This window comes from Diachasmimorpha longicaudata, chromosome 4 (assembly GCF_034640455.1).
Source record: "Diachasmimorpha longicaudata isolate KC_UGA_2023 chromosome 4, iyDiaLong2, whole genome shotgun sequence".
Classification (NCBI taxonomy): Eukaryota; Metazoa; Arthropoda; class Insecta; order Hymenoptera; family Braconidae; genus Diachasmimorpha; species Diachasmimorpha longicaudata.
This window is the reverse complement of record NC_087228.1, coordinates 6489244-6504431: the sequence shown is the minus strand read 5'-3', so window position 1 is coordinate 6504431 and position 15188 is coordinate 6489244. Positions and strand designations below refer to the sequence as shown.

The 15188-nt window shown below is 40.4% G+C and overlaps 2 protein-coding genes across 4 annotated transcripts; both read right to left on the bottom strand.

Moving 5' to 3' along the window:
* Positions 1-514: 514 nt before the first annotated feature.
* On the bottom strand, positions 515-7677 carry LOC135161814 (uncharacterized). The gene is made up of 22 exons (XM_064119737.1): positions 7477-7677; positions 7231-7397; positions 6757-7083; positions 6571-6686; positions 6332-6502; positions 6017-6270; positions 5746-5954; positions 5416-5684; positions 4996-5205; positions 4810-4938; positions 4596-4655; positions 4285-4289; positions 3851-4036; positions 3590-3753; positions 3148-3510; positions 2908-3023; positions 2661-2831; positions 2316-2569; positions 1826-2034; positions 1484-1752; positions 1035-1229; positions 515-792 (listed from the first exon to the last, which is right to left on the bottom strand). The coding sequence occupies exons 1-22, from the start codon at positions 7667-7669 to the stop codon at positions 666-668; spliced, it is 4164 nt and encodes a 1387-aa protein (XP_063975807.1). The 5' UTR covers positions 7670-7677; the 3' UTR covers positions 515-665.
* Positions 7678-8116: 439 nt separating this feature from the next.
* LOC135161078 (glutamate receptor ionotropic, kainate 4-like) lies at positions 8117-12553 on the bottom strand. 3 transcript variants are annotated; one of them, XM_064118344.1, is made up of 11 exons: positions 11680-12552; positions 10888-11593; positions 10650-10816; positions 10219-10578; positions 10015-10130; positions 9780-9950; positions 9359-9612; positions 9081-9289; positions 8752-9020; positions 8317-8511; positions 8117-8250 (listed from the first exon to the last, which is right to left on the bottom strand). In XM_064118344.1, exons 2-11 carry the CDS (start codon positions 11039-11041, stop codon positions 8130-8132), a joined length of 2016 nt encoding a protein of 671 aa, XP_063974414.1. In that variant the 5' UTR covers positions 11042-11593; positions 11680-12552; the 3' UTR covers positions 8117-8129. The 3 variants fall into 3 exon arrangements, with proteins under 3 accessions (XP_063974414.1, XP_063974415.1, XP_063974413.1); XM_064118345.1 differs by having other exon boundaries at positions 10231-10578; positions 10888-12553; XM_064118343.1 differs by having other exon boundaries at positions 10888-12552.
* Positions 12554-15188: the final 2635 nt, after the last annotated feature.

Below are 15188 nucleotides of genomic sequence, written 5' to 3'. Positions count from 1 at the left end.
TCAGCTGAGTATTCAATTCTCGATGTGGCTTCGTCAACGTCTGTCTCAGCTGAAGTTACAAAAAACGTTGCAAAAAAGAAAGAACGTTATCGAAGTTAATTTAGAATGCAGTCACGACATACGAGAAAGGTAGACGAATAATTTTCCTAATCATAAGTTCGTATTCGGTTGCATGGTATGATTCAGAATAATGAGAGATTCGTGAGGTGCAAGCAACAATTTAAAGCTTTTTTTCCTCACGTCCACATTTCCGACGAAAGGACTGAAAAAAATGGGAAATTACTTTCTGAAGCGTTTTTTTTTCTAATATATTCACAATTTTTTATATTACGTAAACTTCAATATCTAACTATACTAAAATATCACGTAGAAAAATATATTTTGGAAATATCTGTCAGAAATCTCCAGAAGTATCTTCCAAAACTTATTCAAAAGAACTTCTTGACGGGCAAAAAATATGGGAGATACTTAAAGAGCTAATTAATGAGATAATTCATAAATTGTGAGGTAATGATTCATTTTTATTTACATAATTGCTGTTGCTCTCGCGGTAGTCACGCAATAACGCGACCATTTTTATCAGTTATCAACAATATAATAATAACGTAGGGTAATCTCATTAGTCATCTGTACAATTGCAATACTATCACTTCCAATCAACCTGATTATCTGAGAATTTCTTCAATCTGAAGGCTCCGTGATGATTGTGTTACCGACAGATCGTCTGCCGTCAGTGACGATTTAGGAAAAGTCTCCGGTGAATTGTTTTCCGGCTTCCGAAGGCCCCCAATCCTGAAGAAAAATAGGAAAAAGAAAAGAAAAAAACAGTTTGAATCTATGAAAATATTATTTTTCAATTTAAAGTCCTCGGGACTATGACGTGCACTGGGATCTGAATTTCAGATGAACAAACACCGAAGCATTGCAATTCGCATTTGGGATTCAGACCGACTGTCATTATATTCAGGAGTTTTAATTGTTGCCAAATGTCTACAAATGTGTGCAAAATTCGGGCTTTTGTTTGAGCTCCTCACCATTTTCGCCAGAGACATTCCAGAAGAAGGATTCCAATGCTGATGGCGCAGCCATAGACGATGGCGATCATGGCTACATAGCAGTCAATGATTCCAACGCTCACGAAGCTCGTGCTTCCACTGCAAGGTGGCTTCTGGGTGAAGAATTTCGAGGCAACACGATGTTTAAGTCCTGTCTCAGCGATCCATAGCGCTCTAACGAAAGATTCCCCAGTTTAGTCGTATCAGGGAGCGCTAACAGGTTTGTTAGTGCCCATCATAATGGTAAATTAATCTAAATTAAATAAATATGGGATCACGTGGCCCATCAGGTCAGATCCGACAAAAGTTTGACTTCCCCCAGAGCAAAATTTCCCAGTCAAGAAATCATGAATCAAATAATCTTCCGACCATATATTTTCATCTGTCAAGAATATTAATAATATTAATCCTTAATATCGTTCACGTACCCGACCCGTATAATTTCTCTGAAGGGCGACTGCCTCTCGATGACGAGCAGTGGATCATAGACATTCAAGTAATCAATCTCCTCGATCCCACATTTTTCATCCTCCGTGTAGGTCTCCTGCATCATCTGATAACCGAATCCCAAGTCCACGTGGAAAGCGAACAGTCCCTCCTTGACTTTTCGAATTCCATCCTCCAGGGGCATCCAAACAGCTGGCTTATCTTTCACCAACCGCTCGTAGAACTCCTTTCTCACGGGATCCTCAAAGGCCTAAAATCATACCTCGATATATTCAGACTGGATACGACAGCATACGATGGTCATTAACGTTAATTTTCATTACTCCGAAATAGTATCTGTTGTAAACTATATCAAATATCCCGATCTTCAATGGACTGTTCATCAGATCGTCCAAGGTGTTGATTGAATCTGCAGTAGATTGAAGAAGGGCGACGATATTAGCTGTGTAAGCAGCGTATAAACTCAGAGCGATGATAAGGACCATGAGAACGACGATTCGCGTTGAAATTGTTCGAGGTTCACACGAGAAACCTGAAAGACAACGATCAATTTGGATTGTTGATTAAGTTTGTACTTAATATGGTGGAAAATAATTGTTATTGAATTCGTTTTTCATTAGATAATCATCGAACCCCCAGTCGAAGGAGTGACAAAATAGTGGGAATTGGCCATCCCCTAGGAAGAATCAATTTCTTCCAGGTAATCGATCAACTTAAACGTTTGTCCCTATCTGATGCCTTCGACAGGACATTTCTCTCGTGCAATTAATTATTCTACTGTAGATCCTCATGAATATCTTTCTTCCAGTTTACCTTGTTGGAAAATAGCACCGAGTAAAACCAGAAGATTATCAGTGACCGTGGGTTTCCTCTCCAAATCTCCCCCCAGTCGAAATTCCACTGGTATCACCTGAATCTTCTCCCATTCCCACTTCATGGCGATGTACAGAAACACGAAGCTGATGGATAGGAAAACTACGATAGCTATCCAAACAGAGCGGGCGAAGGGCAGCGTGAAGATGTTGCTGACGTATGATAATGGCGGTCGTCGAAATAAAAATCTCGACCTAAACTTGTTCATCTTGATGAGTAATTAATAACCAAATTGGGCACATTACGTGTATCTTCTTCTAGCACATGTTTTGATGATTAACGTACCCTGTTGGTGTGTACAGTTGGACATAGTCAACGACTCCGATTCTCTGCGATATCATAAAAGTCGCAGTGCCGCCGATATTAATTTCCCCGCGATCCAGCAATCCAATCATTCCATTCCAATTGCCATCTTCATTTTTGTACCCCCATGTGCGTTCCACCGTAAAGTTGAAGCTAGATCCGGGAATGATATTTCAGTTCAGTTGCACTAAAATCATATACGTCGAAATTACCGGATGAATGTACCTACGTTGCATTCATTCGTTCCGCAAGATATACGATCCACATATAACTGGCTTTGGTAACCGCATCAATCAGTTTATCCTGATAATCAGTGAGATGATTGAGAGTATTGAGATCTGTCATCTGGAATATTGAGAGGTCATCAAGATCGTCGTTCAATCTACGAGATCTTTGAAATTTGATCAAGATCGAATTGGATTGTTTTGGTGGATCAATCAGCCGAGAATTGCGTATCAGGCGAACTCACCACGAGACTTGTTTTCAAGACAGTCCCTCGGAGATTGACTCTCCTCCTCGAAGAATGATCGTGACTGCAGAGACGGAATCCACTGCCGTCCTCCCAACTTCCTAGATCCTCGATGATGACGCTGTGATCAGAACTGGGGCGATATATCGATGACAGCTCTACAGTAGTTTTGTTTAATCTCTGGCCGACGATGACTTCACTGTCAGGAAAGATGTCAAACCTGCTCAAGACACTGATCAACTTGTCCTCGGTGATTTCTACCATCGATTGCAGAGAAGGTAATCCTGTCAGTCGATCCTGATCTCGCGAATCCCGTAGTAGGAGCCATTTGGCCGGAGCGATGAACAGTTTTCTCATATTCACCTGAAATATAATGTGCCGACTTTTGGAATTCTTAGATACCATCACGATAGGCAGATAATGACTATAAATAGGAGAATACCTTTAGGAGGAAGTCAACACCGTCCGGACAATCCAAATCAACAACGAAGTAATTATTATGAGCGACCGCTTGATCGATATCCGCGAGATCTGAATCGTTGAAAGACGCCATGTTGTGCAGAAGATATTTCCGAGAGATTTCTCGTGAGAATTCCCCCGCGTCATCTGGAATCAAAACGGATACGCACCTCTGATATCCCACAATTCAGGAGACGGGAAAATATATTGTTTGTTTTGCAAAATTATGCAGACGCCGCATCACCTGGTTGCATACAGAAAAATCCGGTGAAGCTGGATGAGATAAGAAATGATGAGCTGACGTCAGTGATGAAGTTTTCCATTACTTTATCCATCCGATGGGATCGTCCGAGGGTCAACAAGGTAAGTGATAGCCAGGTAATTATTGACCGCGTGTCACGCATCGTGAAGTTTCGTGGAGATGCGACGGCTACAGATCACGAGATGTTTTGAGCATTTTGACGAACGTCCGGATTTGATCGCTTAATCATTGGAATGAATTTCTGCCGCAGAGGTGATGTTTCTTGGATTGTGAGGCGAGATGGTGAACCGAATGGTGTATTATCCCGGTGTGCAAACAAAGGAAGTGCAGCCGGTGGTTAAAGCTTTCAGGCATTCGCGCCTAATGATATGGGATACGGTGCAATTGTTGGATAATAGCAGGGAGACTCTTTAGACCTGTACTTCAGAGGTAATGTAAGTGTTACAGGGTCTAAGTGTCATTTGTCACTTTGCCATTTTCACGTTGTTTTATCCTCCGTTATTCGCTAGTTCGTAGTCGCTGTTCATCGATAGAAATCGAGGAACCGTGCGAGGCGCATCGTAGACCTGCGTCGAAGGGTGAGGAATCACTATATGAGTTTATTGGGAAGCTATGACTCAGAGGAATGATTGCACAGACGCCACGTTGAATGAATCAACTCGTCGTTGTGTTTTTTAAAGGTTGAGACGGTTCCTCCCCCGAGAACACGTCATAACCGAATTGTCACGAGGCGCTGGATATTCTGGTGAGTTTTAGTTTTTTTTCTGGGATTTGTATGTTCATGAAACTACGGTTTAAAACATTAATGAACAGAAGAATGATTTTTATTATAAAATTTACTGTGCAAAATTGATGATCTCATGGACATTTTACAAAAGCGAATCCACGAATTTCGTAGTATCACATGTTAAAGAGTTTACTATTCGACTATGATCCTCTACAATATCTCTTCAATTCTCCTAGAGTTCAGGTCCTCTTCGGAAGTTCCATCAGATATAGTACCACTGGCAATGGAGTTAACATCGCGATTACCTGCTTCGTCGTCGATTTCCGGAAATTTCTTATCGAAGCTGTGAAAAAATTCCAGATTTATTCAATGTTGATCAATCTTATCAATATTAATTTACAAGTAATGATCGAACTTCTTGAACCACAGGATTTCGCATACGAGTATTGCAAGCGTCACTCCCAGTCCGTAAGCTATGACGAGATAAGCTGCATAACAATCTACAGTACCAACGCTGATAAATTTCTTCTGATTGTTGCATTCTGGCTTCTTGTGGTATATTTTATCAATGAATCGCTGAGCTAAACCCGTTTCCTCTAGCCACAACCCGCTGTAAAAATACATATCCACATACGAACATATTCACAGTTCATGCAAAAGGTTGATTCCTCATTTATGAATACAATGACATTTATCTTCGTCCTCGCAGTGGGAAACTCAAATACTTGGGGAGGAGGGAGAGGGGGCAAGCAGTCTTGTACTTCCTGACAACCCTAACAGGAAAATCATGAAAATTGTTTTGGAACAACGAGATGTTTACCCAACTCTGAAGATCTCTACGTAAGGCGACTGTCGTTGAATGATGAAAGTCGGATCCGACACGTAAAGATAATCGATTTCCTCGAACCCGCACTTCTCATCCTCTTCATAAGTACTCTTCACGACGTCGTATCCCATGACTAAATCAGTGTGAAAAGCAAATAGTTCAGTTCTGACTTTATGAATTCCATCTTCGGTGGACATATACGGATCATTGAGATGCTTTATCCGACGTTCATAGAATTCTTTCCTCAGTGGATCCTCAAATTTCTGATCATTGAAAATGTTTGGATACAATATCGGTTTCTGCCTGTAAAAACTGATGTCTTACCCCCATGTAATAGTGGTTGTAAACAATATCCTGCAGGCCGAGTTCCAGCGGACTCTGCATGAGGTCCTTAACGTTCTTGATGGAATCCGAAGACGATTGCAGGAGAGCGACAATGTTGGCAGTATAAGCAGCATATAAACTCAGACACGTAACCAGCAGCATAAAGACTGCTATGCGAGCTGGACCAGTTCTTGGTTCGTAGGCGGAGCCTGCAAATGAACATAAATCATCAGGAAAAGGTACAGTGCCGGTATTTTATAGTAATCAGCACCTTGCTGCGTGATAGCACCAATGACAATCAGAAAGTTGTCACCGAATGCAGGTTTTATCTCCAGATCTCCCCATAATCTGTCGTTGTAAGCTATTTTTTCAATTATCTTCCATTCTCGTGCTAAACTGAAGTACAATACAGTGTAGCCGAGACAGCAGAAGATGACAATAGCGAACCAGACGTTTCCAGAGAACGGCAGAATGAAAAGATTGCTGATGAATGAGAGCGGTGGCCGCCGGAAGATGAATCTCACTCTGAATCAGAAGGAATGATGTGGTAATGGAATGTGAGGAGTTGATTTTAGGTCTGACTTACCTAGTGGGCGTATAAAGGTGTATGTAACTGACTACTGTGAGCCGCGGCTCGGTAATGAATATACCAGTGCCCCCTAAGTCGATTTCGTCACGGAGAAGTCCGCCGATCATTCCGTCCCAACTGCCATTTGGTGACTGATACCCCCAAGTGGGTGTAAACGTAAAATGAACTCTGAATAAGGAAAGGGTATCATTTTTATCAGATCGTCGCATCATCTGAGAGTGCGTCATTGCGCTTACGTTGCGTTCATGCGATCCGCCAAAAGTTTAGTCAAAGCTCGACCAACTTTGGACACTCCATCCACTTTTCTGTCTTTAAAATCTTCCCAATGATTCATTGTATCTGGGTTTGTTATCTGGAACATGAAATTGTCTTTAATTATGAGTTCAGTTGCGTCACTTGTGATGCTGAGCTATGATCCCGACCACGCAGGCAGCTCTCAACTGCGTCCGCATGATATTCGTTCTTCTTCGTGATGTTTCTTCATTATTTTGAAGCTGAAGAGGATTCTTGTTGCTCCACAGGCCGCGATATTCGATAATCAGGCTTGCGATAGCATTCGGACGATATATTGAGAGGAGTTTCACCAGAGTATCGTCGATTCTCTGAGCTATAGTGACTTCGCTGTCGGGAAAGACGTTTAGGTTTTCGAATATGTTTTTTATCTGAGTTTCATTGGGCGAAAGTGAGGATCGGGATTCTTGAAGGATCAGCCATTTTCCGGGTGCGCTGAACATCTTATGTTTGTTTATCTGGTATTGATAGAGTTCATTAATTATTGATGCAATATTAAACTAAAATGTGATGTCTGGTCGCGAAATGGCAAAGGAATTTCGCGACCAGATTTCGGGATCGAGATATCGTTTGCTATTTTGCCACATTAGATTTCATAAAAATACCTCAACAATCAATTCAGTGGATCCTGGACAGTCCAAGTCAAGCACATAAAAATTTTTATGACTCAACTTGAAGTCATTCAGGTTCAGCTGATGGTTCTTTGAAAGTATTACAATAGTATGCAGCTTATAATGCTTCGATAAAAATTCGGAAACCCCTTTGACGTTATTTGAAACAGCAGCAGATGTCGAATCGCTGTGGCTCGTTCTCCTGTTATTCCGTTTTATAAAATTAATCAAATAACTCACCTGTATTTTCACACATGAACACGGTGGCACTGAGACTCGGATGATATAGCGAATTAATTACATCGACAATTAAATTCATAACAACTTTATCAAGTTCGTGAGTATCGCTGGTCTCAATATTGAAGATGAGAATGTAGATCAGAGCCATTCCGAACATTTTTATGACGATATTCTTCCCTTTGTTGAGGTTCATTTCTGACGTATATTCACTGCAGACTGATAATCAAATCGCGCCAGTTTCAGCACGACATCGACATCGAATACAACATGGGATTAGAGGTAATGAGTACTTCTGATTTTTGTAATATTGATTTCCAGGTTCTAGATTCTCGCATACATCGGAGGATAATCAATTCTTCGAAGATGGAACCGAGCAGTTTACGTGATTAGCATCCAAGAGACTCAATTTTTTTATTTCATAAATGTTTGCATTATTCGTCATTACGTCAGCTTAACCAAAGTCGCAAATTTCTGAGACCGAGAGGGACTACGAGGACTATAACTCTGACGAGACTTTGCAGACAAGTCGGACGTTTCAACCTACGATGAACATCACGTTGAGTCAGGAACAGAGAAGTGGAGGGGAAATAATAGGATTCAACCGTTACTTCGTCATGAGAAGTTTTATTTTCAATATCTCATCAACATTGCGTTCAATCAACAACATAATCCACAGGATTTTCACGGTTTCCGTCAGCAGAAGAGGTATGTTCACTTGATTCGAGTTCTTCTCTATTGACTTCTAGGGTATTCGATACGACAGCATTGAAACGACTAAAACGAATTCATTAACTTTAATGAGGGCGATTATTACAAATGCTAATGGGGATAGTTTCGGACCTTTTAGACCAGATAATTTCTAATATCAGAACACCAAATGTGAAAACTACTCCATAAACAATAGTTAAATAAGCAGCATAACATTCTATGGTGCCAACACCGGCGAATTTCTTTTGATTATTGCACGGAGGCTTTTTATTGTACATCATCCTGATGTAACGTTGTTTTAAGCCCGTTTCATCTAGCCAGATACCCCTGAAATGTAACGGGAAATCGAGAATAATTTGAATCGAATTCAGTCCTAAAATTATTGTTGTCATTTCGTCCATGAAAAGGGACTTCTCCTCATTTTTCTTTTAGACTAACTTTACATCAAGTAAAACATTGACGATAAGTTTTAAAAAATTGTATATCTCCTAGATAATAATTAATGGCATAATTAATTATTATATAGTATTGTATGGTGCACATTAAAATGTGAATCAATCCATTCACCCGACTCTGAAGATCTCCCGATACGGTGATTTGCGCTTGATTGCAAACGCTGGATCCGAGACGTACAGATAATCAATTTCCTCGAAACCGCATTTTTCGTCTTCTCCATAAGTACTTTGCACAACATCATACCCTGTAGTTAGATCTGTGTGAAAAGCGAACAATTCATTTCTCATTCTGCTGATACCATCAGCCAACGGTAGCCAAATGTCCGGCTGTTTTTGAACCCGGCGTTCGTAGAATTCCTTTCTCAAAGGGTCTTCGAAAGACTAAAAATACGATCATTACCTCTTCGACAGTCCTAAGGTACTGAGGAGGGCGAGACTCACCCCAAAGTAATGGCGATTATAAACTATATCTTGGATCCCAAGCTTCAAAGGGCTATTCATCAAGTCTTCAACACTTTTTATGGAATCCGATGTGGACTGCAACAGCGCTACGATATTCGCTGCATAAGCTGCGTACAGACTCAGGCAAAAAATCAGAAGCATGAAGATGACAATCCGGGCTGGGATACTTCGTGGCTCATACACTGATCCTGCAGATGTGGAGAACATTACGAGAACTGGGAACATTGAGGTTCAATTCAAATCTAAGGAATCATCACCTTGTTGAGTGATGGCTCCCATCAGAATCAGGAAGTTGTCACCAAACGCCGGTTTTCTCTCCAGATCTCCAATCAACTTTTCATTCTGGGACAGGTGCTTCACCGTTGTCCATTCCCAGGCCATGCTCAAGTACAATATCACAAAACTCATGCAACTGAGAGCAAAAATTCCTATCCAAACGCTCCGAGCGAATGGCAGAGTGAAGAGATTACTGACGTGGGACAACGGGGGTCGACGAAAGACAAATCGTACCCTAAAATTAGTCACAGTAAACTCCATAAACTAAAACGCAAAAAGAAATTGGGAAAAAGATTGAAACAGTCCCGAAACATCTTGGAGATTATTCGAAATTTCTGAAAAAACTCTCGTGAACGTTTGGCGATATTTCAAGTACTGAGAGATTAATGAACAATTAATTGCCTATTTGGGGTGTACAGTTGAATGTAGTCAACGACACCGATCCTCGATGGAACGATAAATGTAGCTGTAGCACCGAAATCAACATCATTGCGATCTATTGACCCTATCATTCCGCTCCAGCTCCCATTTTTCTCTTTGTAGCCCCAGCTCGTAGCAAAAGTAAAAGTAACTCTGCATCAAGAGTTAGTTTATTCACTCGTTAACTGCAATTTAGCCAAAATATGCAGATATTTACGTAACATTCATTCGAGCTGCCAGCAACTTCGAGAGGGCATATCCAACTTTAGTGACTACATCAACTTGCTTGTCCTTCAAGTCTTCCAGATGGTTCATAGTATCCGGATGTGTGACCTGAAATGAAAGGAGAGCTTCTGAAAGGTCTTTCCTTCACTGGATCAATATCTGCGTAATTATTATTCATTGGGACAGGGGAGTTCACCACAACACACGCCTTCAACAGAGTTTGTTGAAGATCAGTTCTTCTTCTCGATGAAACGTCATGATCGCTGAGCTGGATACCATCAATACTATTCCAGATACCCCTGTCTTCGATAACGAGACCGCGAGAGTGACTGGGACGATAAAGTGATAAGATTTTTATGGTGTTATCGCTAATTCTTCGGCCTACGATGACTTCGCTGTCCGGAAAGACATCAAAATCCCCGAATAAGCTTCCTAATTCAACTTGACTGATGACAGCGGAGGAAAAGCTCTCATTGGCGATGATGTCCTTGTGAATTTGTGAGTCCTGGAGGATCATCCATTTGGTGGGGGCCATGAAGCTTCCGGTATCGTTCGCCTACAAATCATGAACTGAATTATAATGTCGATAATTCTTCAGGAGTTCATCAGCATTTCCAGGGGGAACACCTGAATGAGGAGTTCATGAACTCCTGGACAGTTCAGGTCTACGATGTAGAAGTTCTGATGAGCCAAGGGAGATCGAATGAAGTCAAATGTGTGGGGCTCGGAGATGGAAGCGACCTCGTGCAACTGATACTGCCTTGACATAATTCTAGAAAACTCCGCGATGGTATCTGGAAGAGAACTGACGATGAGAAAGCAATCGATCGAGAATTCTCTTGATGTAGAGATTATTATTCATCACCTGGTCTCGCACAGTGAAAAACTGTGAAACTAGAGCTGGTATACAGAGAGGTCAGGATGTCAATGATAAAAGTTTGAATGACACTATCCATCTCGTGATCACCATTCACTCCAGCACTCAAGATGATCATAACTAGTGCAATTATTCTCCGCATCTTCGAGGTTGAAGATTTCCAGTTTTACAGCTTTTTGACAGTGACGCGCTGTCAAAAATATTCAACACTTCACGGAGAAGGAAACTGTGATAATTCGGTTTGAATGTCTAATGAAGACTTCAAGAAGAATATGGGCAAGTCCTCCAGAAATTTGGAAAGTGATTCGAGACAACTAAATGACTCATGAAGATAATCAAAATTTCCTTTGGTTTTGCTTCAGGATAATGGACGTCCTCTCTGTTTAGACATTCACGACAAACGAGCTTACAATCACCGAAGAGAAAGCAGCCAACAATCATATCCCTCGGAAATTCAGACACGACATCCTCGTCTCAGAAAATGCATGAAATAATGCATCTCTAACGATAATGAAGGCTTTGGAATATGGAGTTATTGATTACTGAGTTTCAATAGCTGATTCGTGGGTTGCGGAGGTTCGTTCCGTAGTCATGAGTGGTCTGTTGTCCCAGGAGACGAGTTCCCTGAACTTCAATTGGAGTTCGATTTAAGAAGTCGACGATTTGGAGGCAGAACAAGTCTGGGAAAGTGATTCTGGGGATGAGTTTGAATGTCATCAGTGAAAAAAGAAGAATTCGATCAGTCGTCTCTTGGAAAAGCTACGGCTGAAGCTTATTTACCTCTTCGATGAGGTGTCAAACTTCAATTCTAATCAACTTCTTTGGAAATTCAGACAGGACAAACTTGGTCTGAAGGATGACATCTCAGACGATCATGAGAGCTTGGAGGTATGACGTTGGTGATTCCTGAGCTCGTCTAGATGCTGTCGCTCTTGCAGAAACCGATGGTAATTAATTAGCAATGTCTCCAAGGCCATCACCGAACGAAAAATCAACTATCATCAGTGAACGAAGGAGAATTTCATCAGTCTCTTGGAAAATCTCCAGCTGAAACTTATCTAGCTGTTCTAGAATGATCTATTTACCAACTGTAGGAGTCACCGAATCATCACAATCACGCAAATTGCGTCTGCTATTGAAATGTTCTCATTCCACTGTCAACAAACACAGTGTCTGCATCTAATAATAATTCCATAATTACGGAATGTGATGAAGGCGTTGGAAAATTTATGCAATACGAGAAATCTAAGAATACCTATCATACAAAACATGGGAAATTGAGTAAGAATTTTATGTTAAAAGTATTTATATGCCGTTATATAACAAGTATTCAGGAATTCCTGTTGCATTGTTTGCAATTTCAAAGAACAGGCTCATAAACTCACCCATCAATATGTATTTTGTACACGTCTTCGACGGGGTATCAGGAGTTTCGAGAACAGCACGAGTTTAAACGCAGATATGATGACATAAGTTAGCATAACTTATTAGTTTATTCATTCTGTTGAATATTTGCCGAAATACGAAGGTGGAGACAATCTGGTATTCAAATGATACAGCAACAATCTGAACTGTTTCATCAAGCTCTCGTTATCCGCTGGCCTTGAAATTAAACTTGTTCTGCACTGGATTAAAAGGAGGCCAGCTTCAATTGATTCTTTATTTTATCATTACAACAAACTCGTTCTCCTTCTTGAACAGGCCATGAGACATAATGAAAATGTAGAACTGGACTGTCGATGGGCCAGTGATAGTGTGCGGTAGGAAAACGTTATTTGGACGTTACGGACCAAATCTCAGGATTTTTTCGCATTATTATATGAATAAAATTCAAATTTATTCTACGCTAGAGGAATTTTCTCTCAATGAAGAAGAAAATCACTGTGCGAGTGGAGGAAAAGATCATTTTGGAATTCTTTAGTTGTTATCTGATCAGCCAAGGCTGCGCTGACTTTGGACCGACAATGGGCCAATCGTAAAGCCCTACCTGGGATGGAGCAAGACATTATGACATGTCTTTAGGGTCGGAATCTCAGACTTTGGAGGGGAATATGTCGGGTAAATTGTTTACGTAGTGAAACTAAAATCTTTATTGTTTAAGAGATAAACAAATTTATTTATTTCCAACAAAAATGTACGTCGAATACGGCCAAATTGTGGAGCACTAGGAGTGTCAATAATCCACGATATGAGCTCCAACACTTTAACCAAGCAAATAAAAAAAAAGTGAAGAAGGTTTTTATTGGAAATAGTCACTTAATCGCATCTCAAATACCGAGAACTAGTGCCCGATAAAACCGAAGATAATGATATACTAATTCACGTGATGAAGATAATTATCCAACAGACAAATCTCCCTGATCTCCCCCAAATTCACGTGTCTTCGATTACTCTATTGATCCACCGAGCGGTTTGACAATTAAGAATTTTCGGATACTTCGCTCGTGAAAATTTTGGTAACACATGTCAAAGCCTCATCGTACGAAGATTATCTTTACGACCTTAAGCTTTTAAAACCCCGGGTATTTCTCATGACAGTCACACTCACGTACGCCTCCGTGACGCATGCAAAATACCATGAGAGATTGATAAACGAAAAGTACGTGTGTTAATTAATTCTCGTGATTTTCAATTCTATCGTAATCTAAAATTATCGGTGGATGGGAGTGGGAGATAAGATTAATTTTGATTTTTATGTAGCTGTTAATATTCTTTGAAGATTAAATGAGACATTTGTAATCAGTCCCTGAGAGAAAAATATGAATTTTTTAATTAAATATTCTCCCAGCAAGAATTTCCAGCGCATTTTCGAATGAAAATTTCGGTCATTTGTTTGTCCAAAATAAATATAATTGATGAAATTATATTTTTATTTCATTCCCTCAGCTAAAATGACAGGAGATTGGCGCACCGATGAAATATGATAGGACTGGCGAGAGGTTTCTTTATGATAAGAAGTGAATAATCTCTTGGAAAGCAACAAAGGAATCTCTTTATAACATAATTGTCAGTGGATCTAGCAAACATGATTTTCCTGAGGTCTCACTCAGGAAAATATTGTACATGGAATCTTCCCAATGCTGCGATCATCAAGCGTCTCCCCCGTGAATAATCAATGATTAGCGCATGAATCTGCAATGTGATACGTCCTTTAACAAATAGATAACCGGGATCCTGCACATGTTCACGTGTAAATGGATTGGGAGTCTCAATTGTGGTGATGCGAATGATACGATCTTTCTCCGGAGGTTGATGCGGGAAAAACAGAGGGGACGTGCTCTCGAAGATAAGACATAAATTGTCAGAATGATTCAGGAAAGTATATTGAGGATTGTCAGTTTATGTATATAAGGTAGTCTGTGTATATCAAATGAGTCAGGAAAGACAGGAAAGTTAATCAATTGCAGGATAAAAATTATTGTAGTTGTGTTGCCAGTGAAAATCACTAGCTAAAATAAAATATTTATTTAATTCGAACATAATGAGGTAATTACCGGGGGAGAATTTGGGTTTCTAGAGACGGGGGTTGACAAGGGGGGGGGTGGCATTCCCTTTTAAATGAGAGATGATGATTTGTGTAATAGTCACGCGACATTTTATATTTTTTTTACCCATACCATGTGATAAAAAAATATTGAGACTATTTGTTGCAAATGTCTTTTGTTAATTATTCGAGGAAGGAGATGATGAAGAAAATTGGGAGGATATTGGAAAATCATCTCCCCGGAAGGGGCCAAAGTGTCGCGGAAAATCCACCCGGAAGGTGTGAATCAATCAACCAGAAGAAGTTTCCAGTCACACGCGAGGTCGCACGTACTAGATGATCAGGGTCAGGCTTTAACAAAGCATTCAAGTATCTTTAGTCCCTGTTATTCTCCTCGTCAACTCGTTGACTAAAATGTCTAATTGAATAATTGAACGAACTATTGCGTTGGGAGCCAGATTATACTCGACATTGACCGATGATTCCGGTTATTTTATAGTGGTGGAGCCCCATTTCTTCGAAGTTGAGGAAGAGGTGCTGGTTTCCAAGGAGATATGCTAAGACGTACCACGAGGTTTCACAGGAAAAATAGACGAGTTCCGAACGTCAGTGGCATCTCATCGAGATTTCACGATCGCTATCGTCAATGGAGAATATTTCGCAGGGGATCCCCTGGACAATGTCTATTGTCCAACGATCAGAACAGGAAATAAATATATACAAAAATTATATACCACATTATATAGAATATTGATAGATTATATTTGCATTATATCTAATTTCTCAGATGATACCTTTCCTCAAC

Excerpts from the sequence above, each read along its gene's own strand:
- LOC135161814 (XM_064119737.1), bottom strand. The coding sequence starts at position 7,669 with ATGAACCTCAACAAAGGGAAGAATATCGTCATAAAAATGTTCGGAATG. Across the intron at positions 6,687-6,756 it reads AGTTGAGAGCTGCCTGCGTG|ATAACAAACCCAGATACAAT; the intron begins GTCGGGATCATA and ends TTCATGTTCCAG. Across the intron at positions 2,832-2,907 it reads GCGGAACGAATGAATGCAAC|CTTCAACTTTACGGTGGAAC; the intron begins GTAGGTACATTC and ends TCCCGGATCTAG.
- LOC135161078 (XM_064118343.1), bottom strand. The coding sequence starts at position 11,041 with ATGCGGAGAATAATTGCACTAGTTATGATCATCTTGAGTGCTGGAGTG. Across the intron at positions 9,021-9,080 it reads ATAATCGCCATTACTTTGGG|TCTTTCGAAGACCCTTTGAG; the intron begins GTGAGTCTCGCC and ends TCGTATTTTTAG. Across the intron at positions 8,512-8,751 it reads CGGGAGATCTTCAGAGTCGG|GGGTATCTGGCTAGATGAAA; the intron begins GTGAATGGATTG and ends GTTACATTTCAG.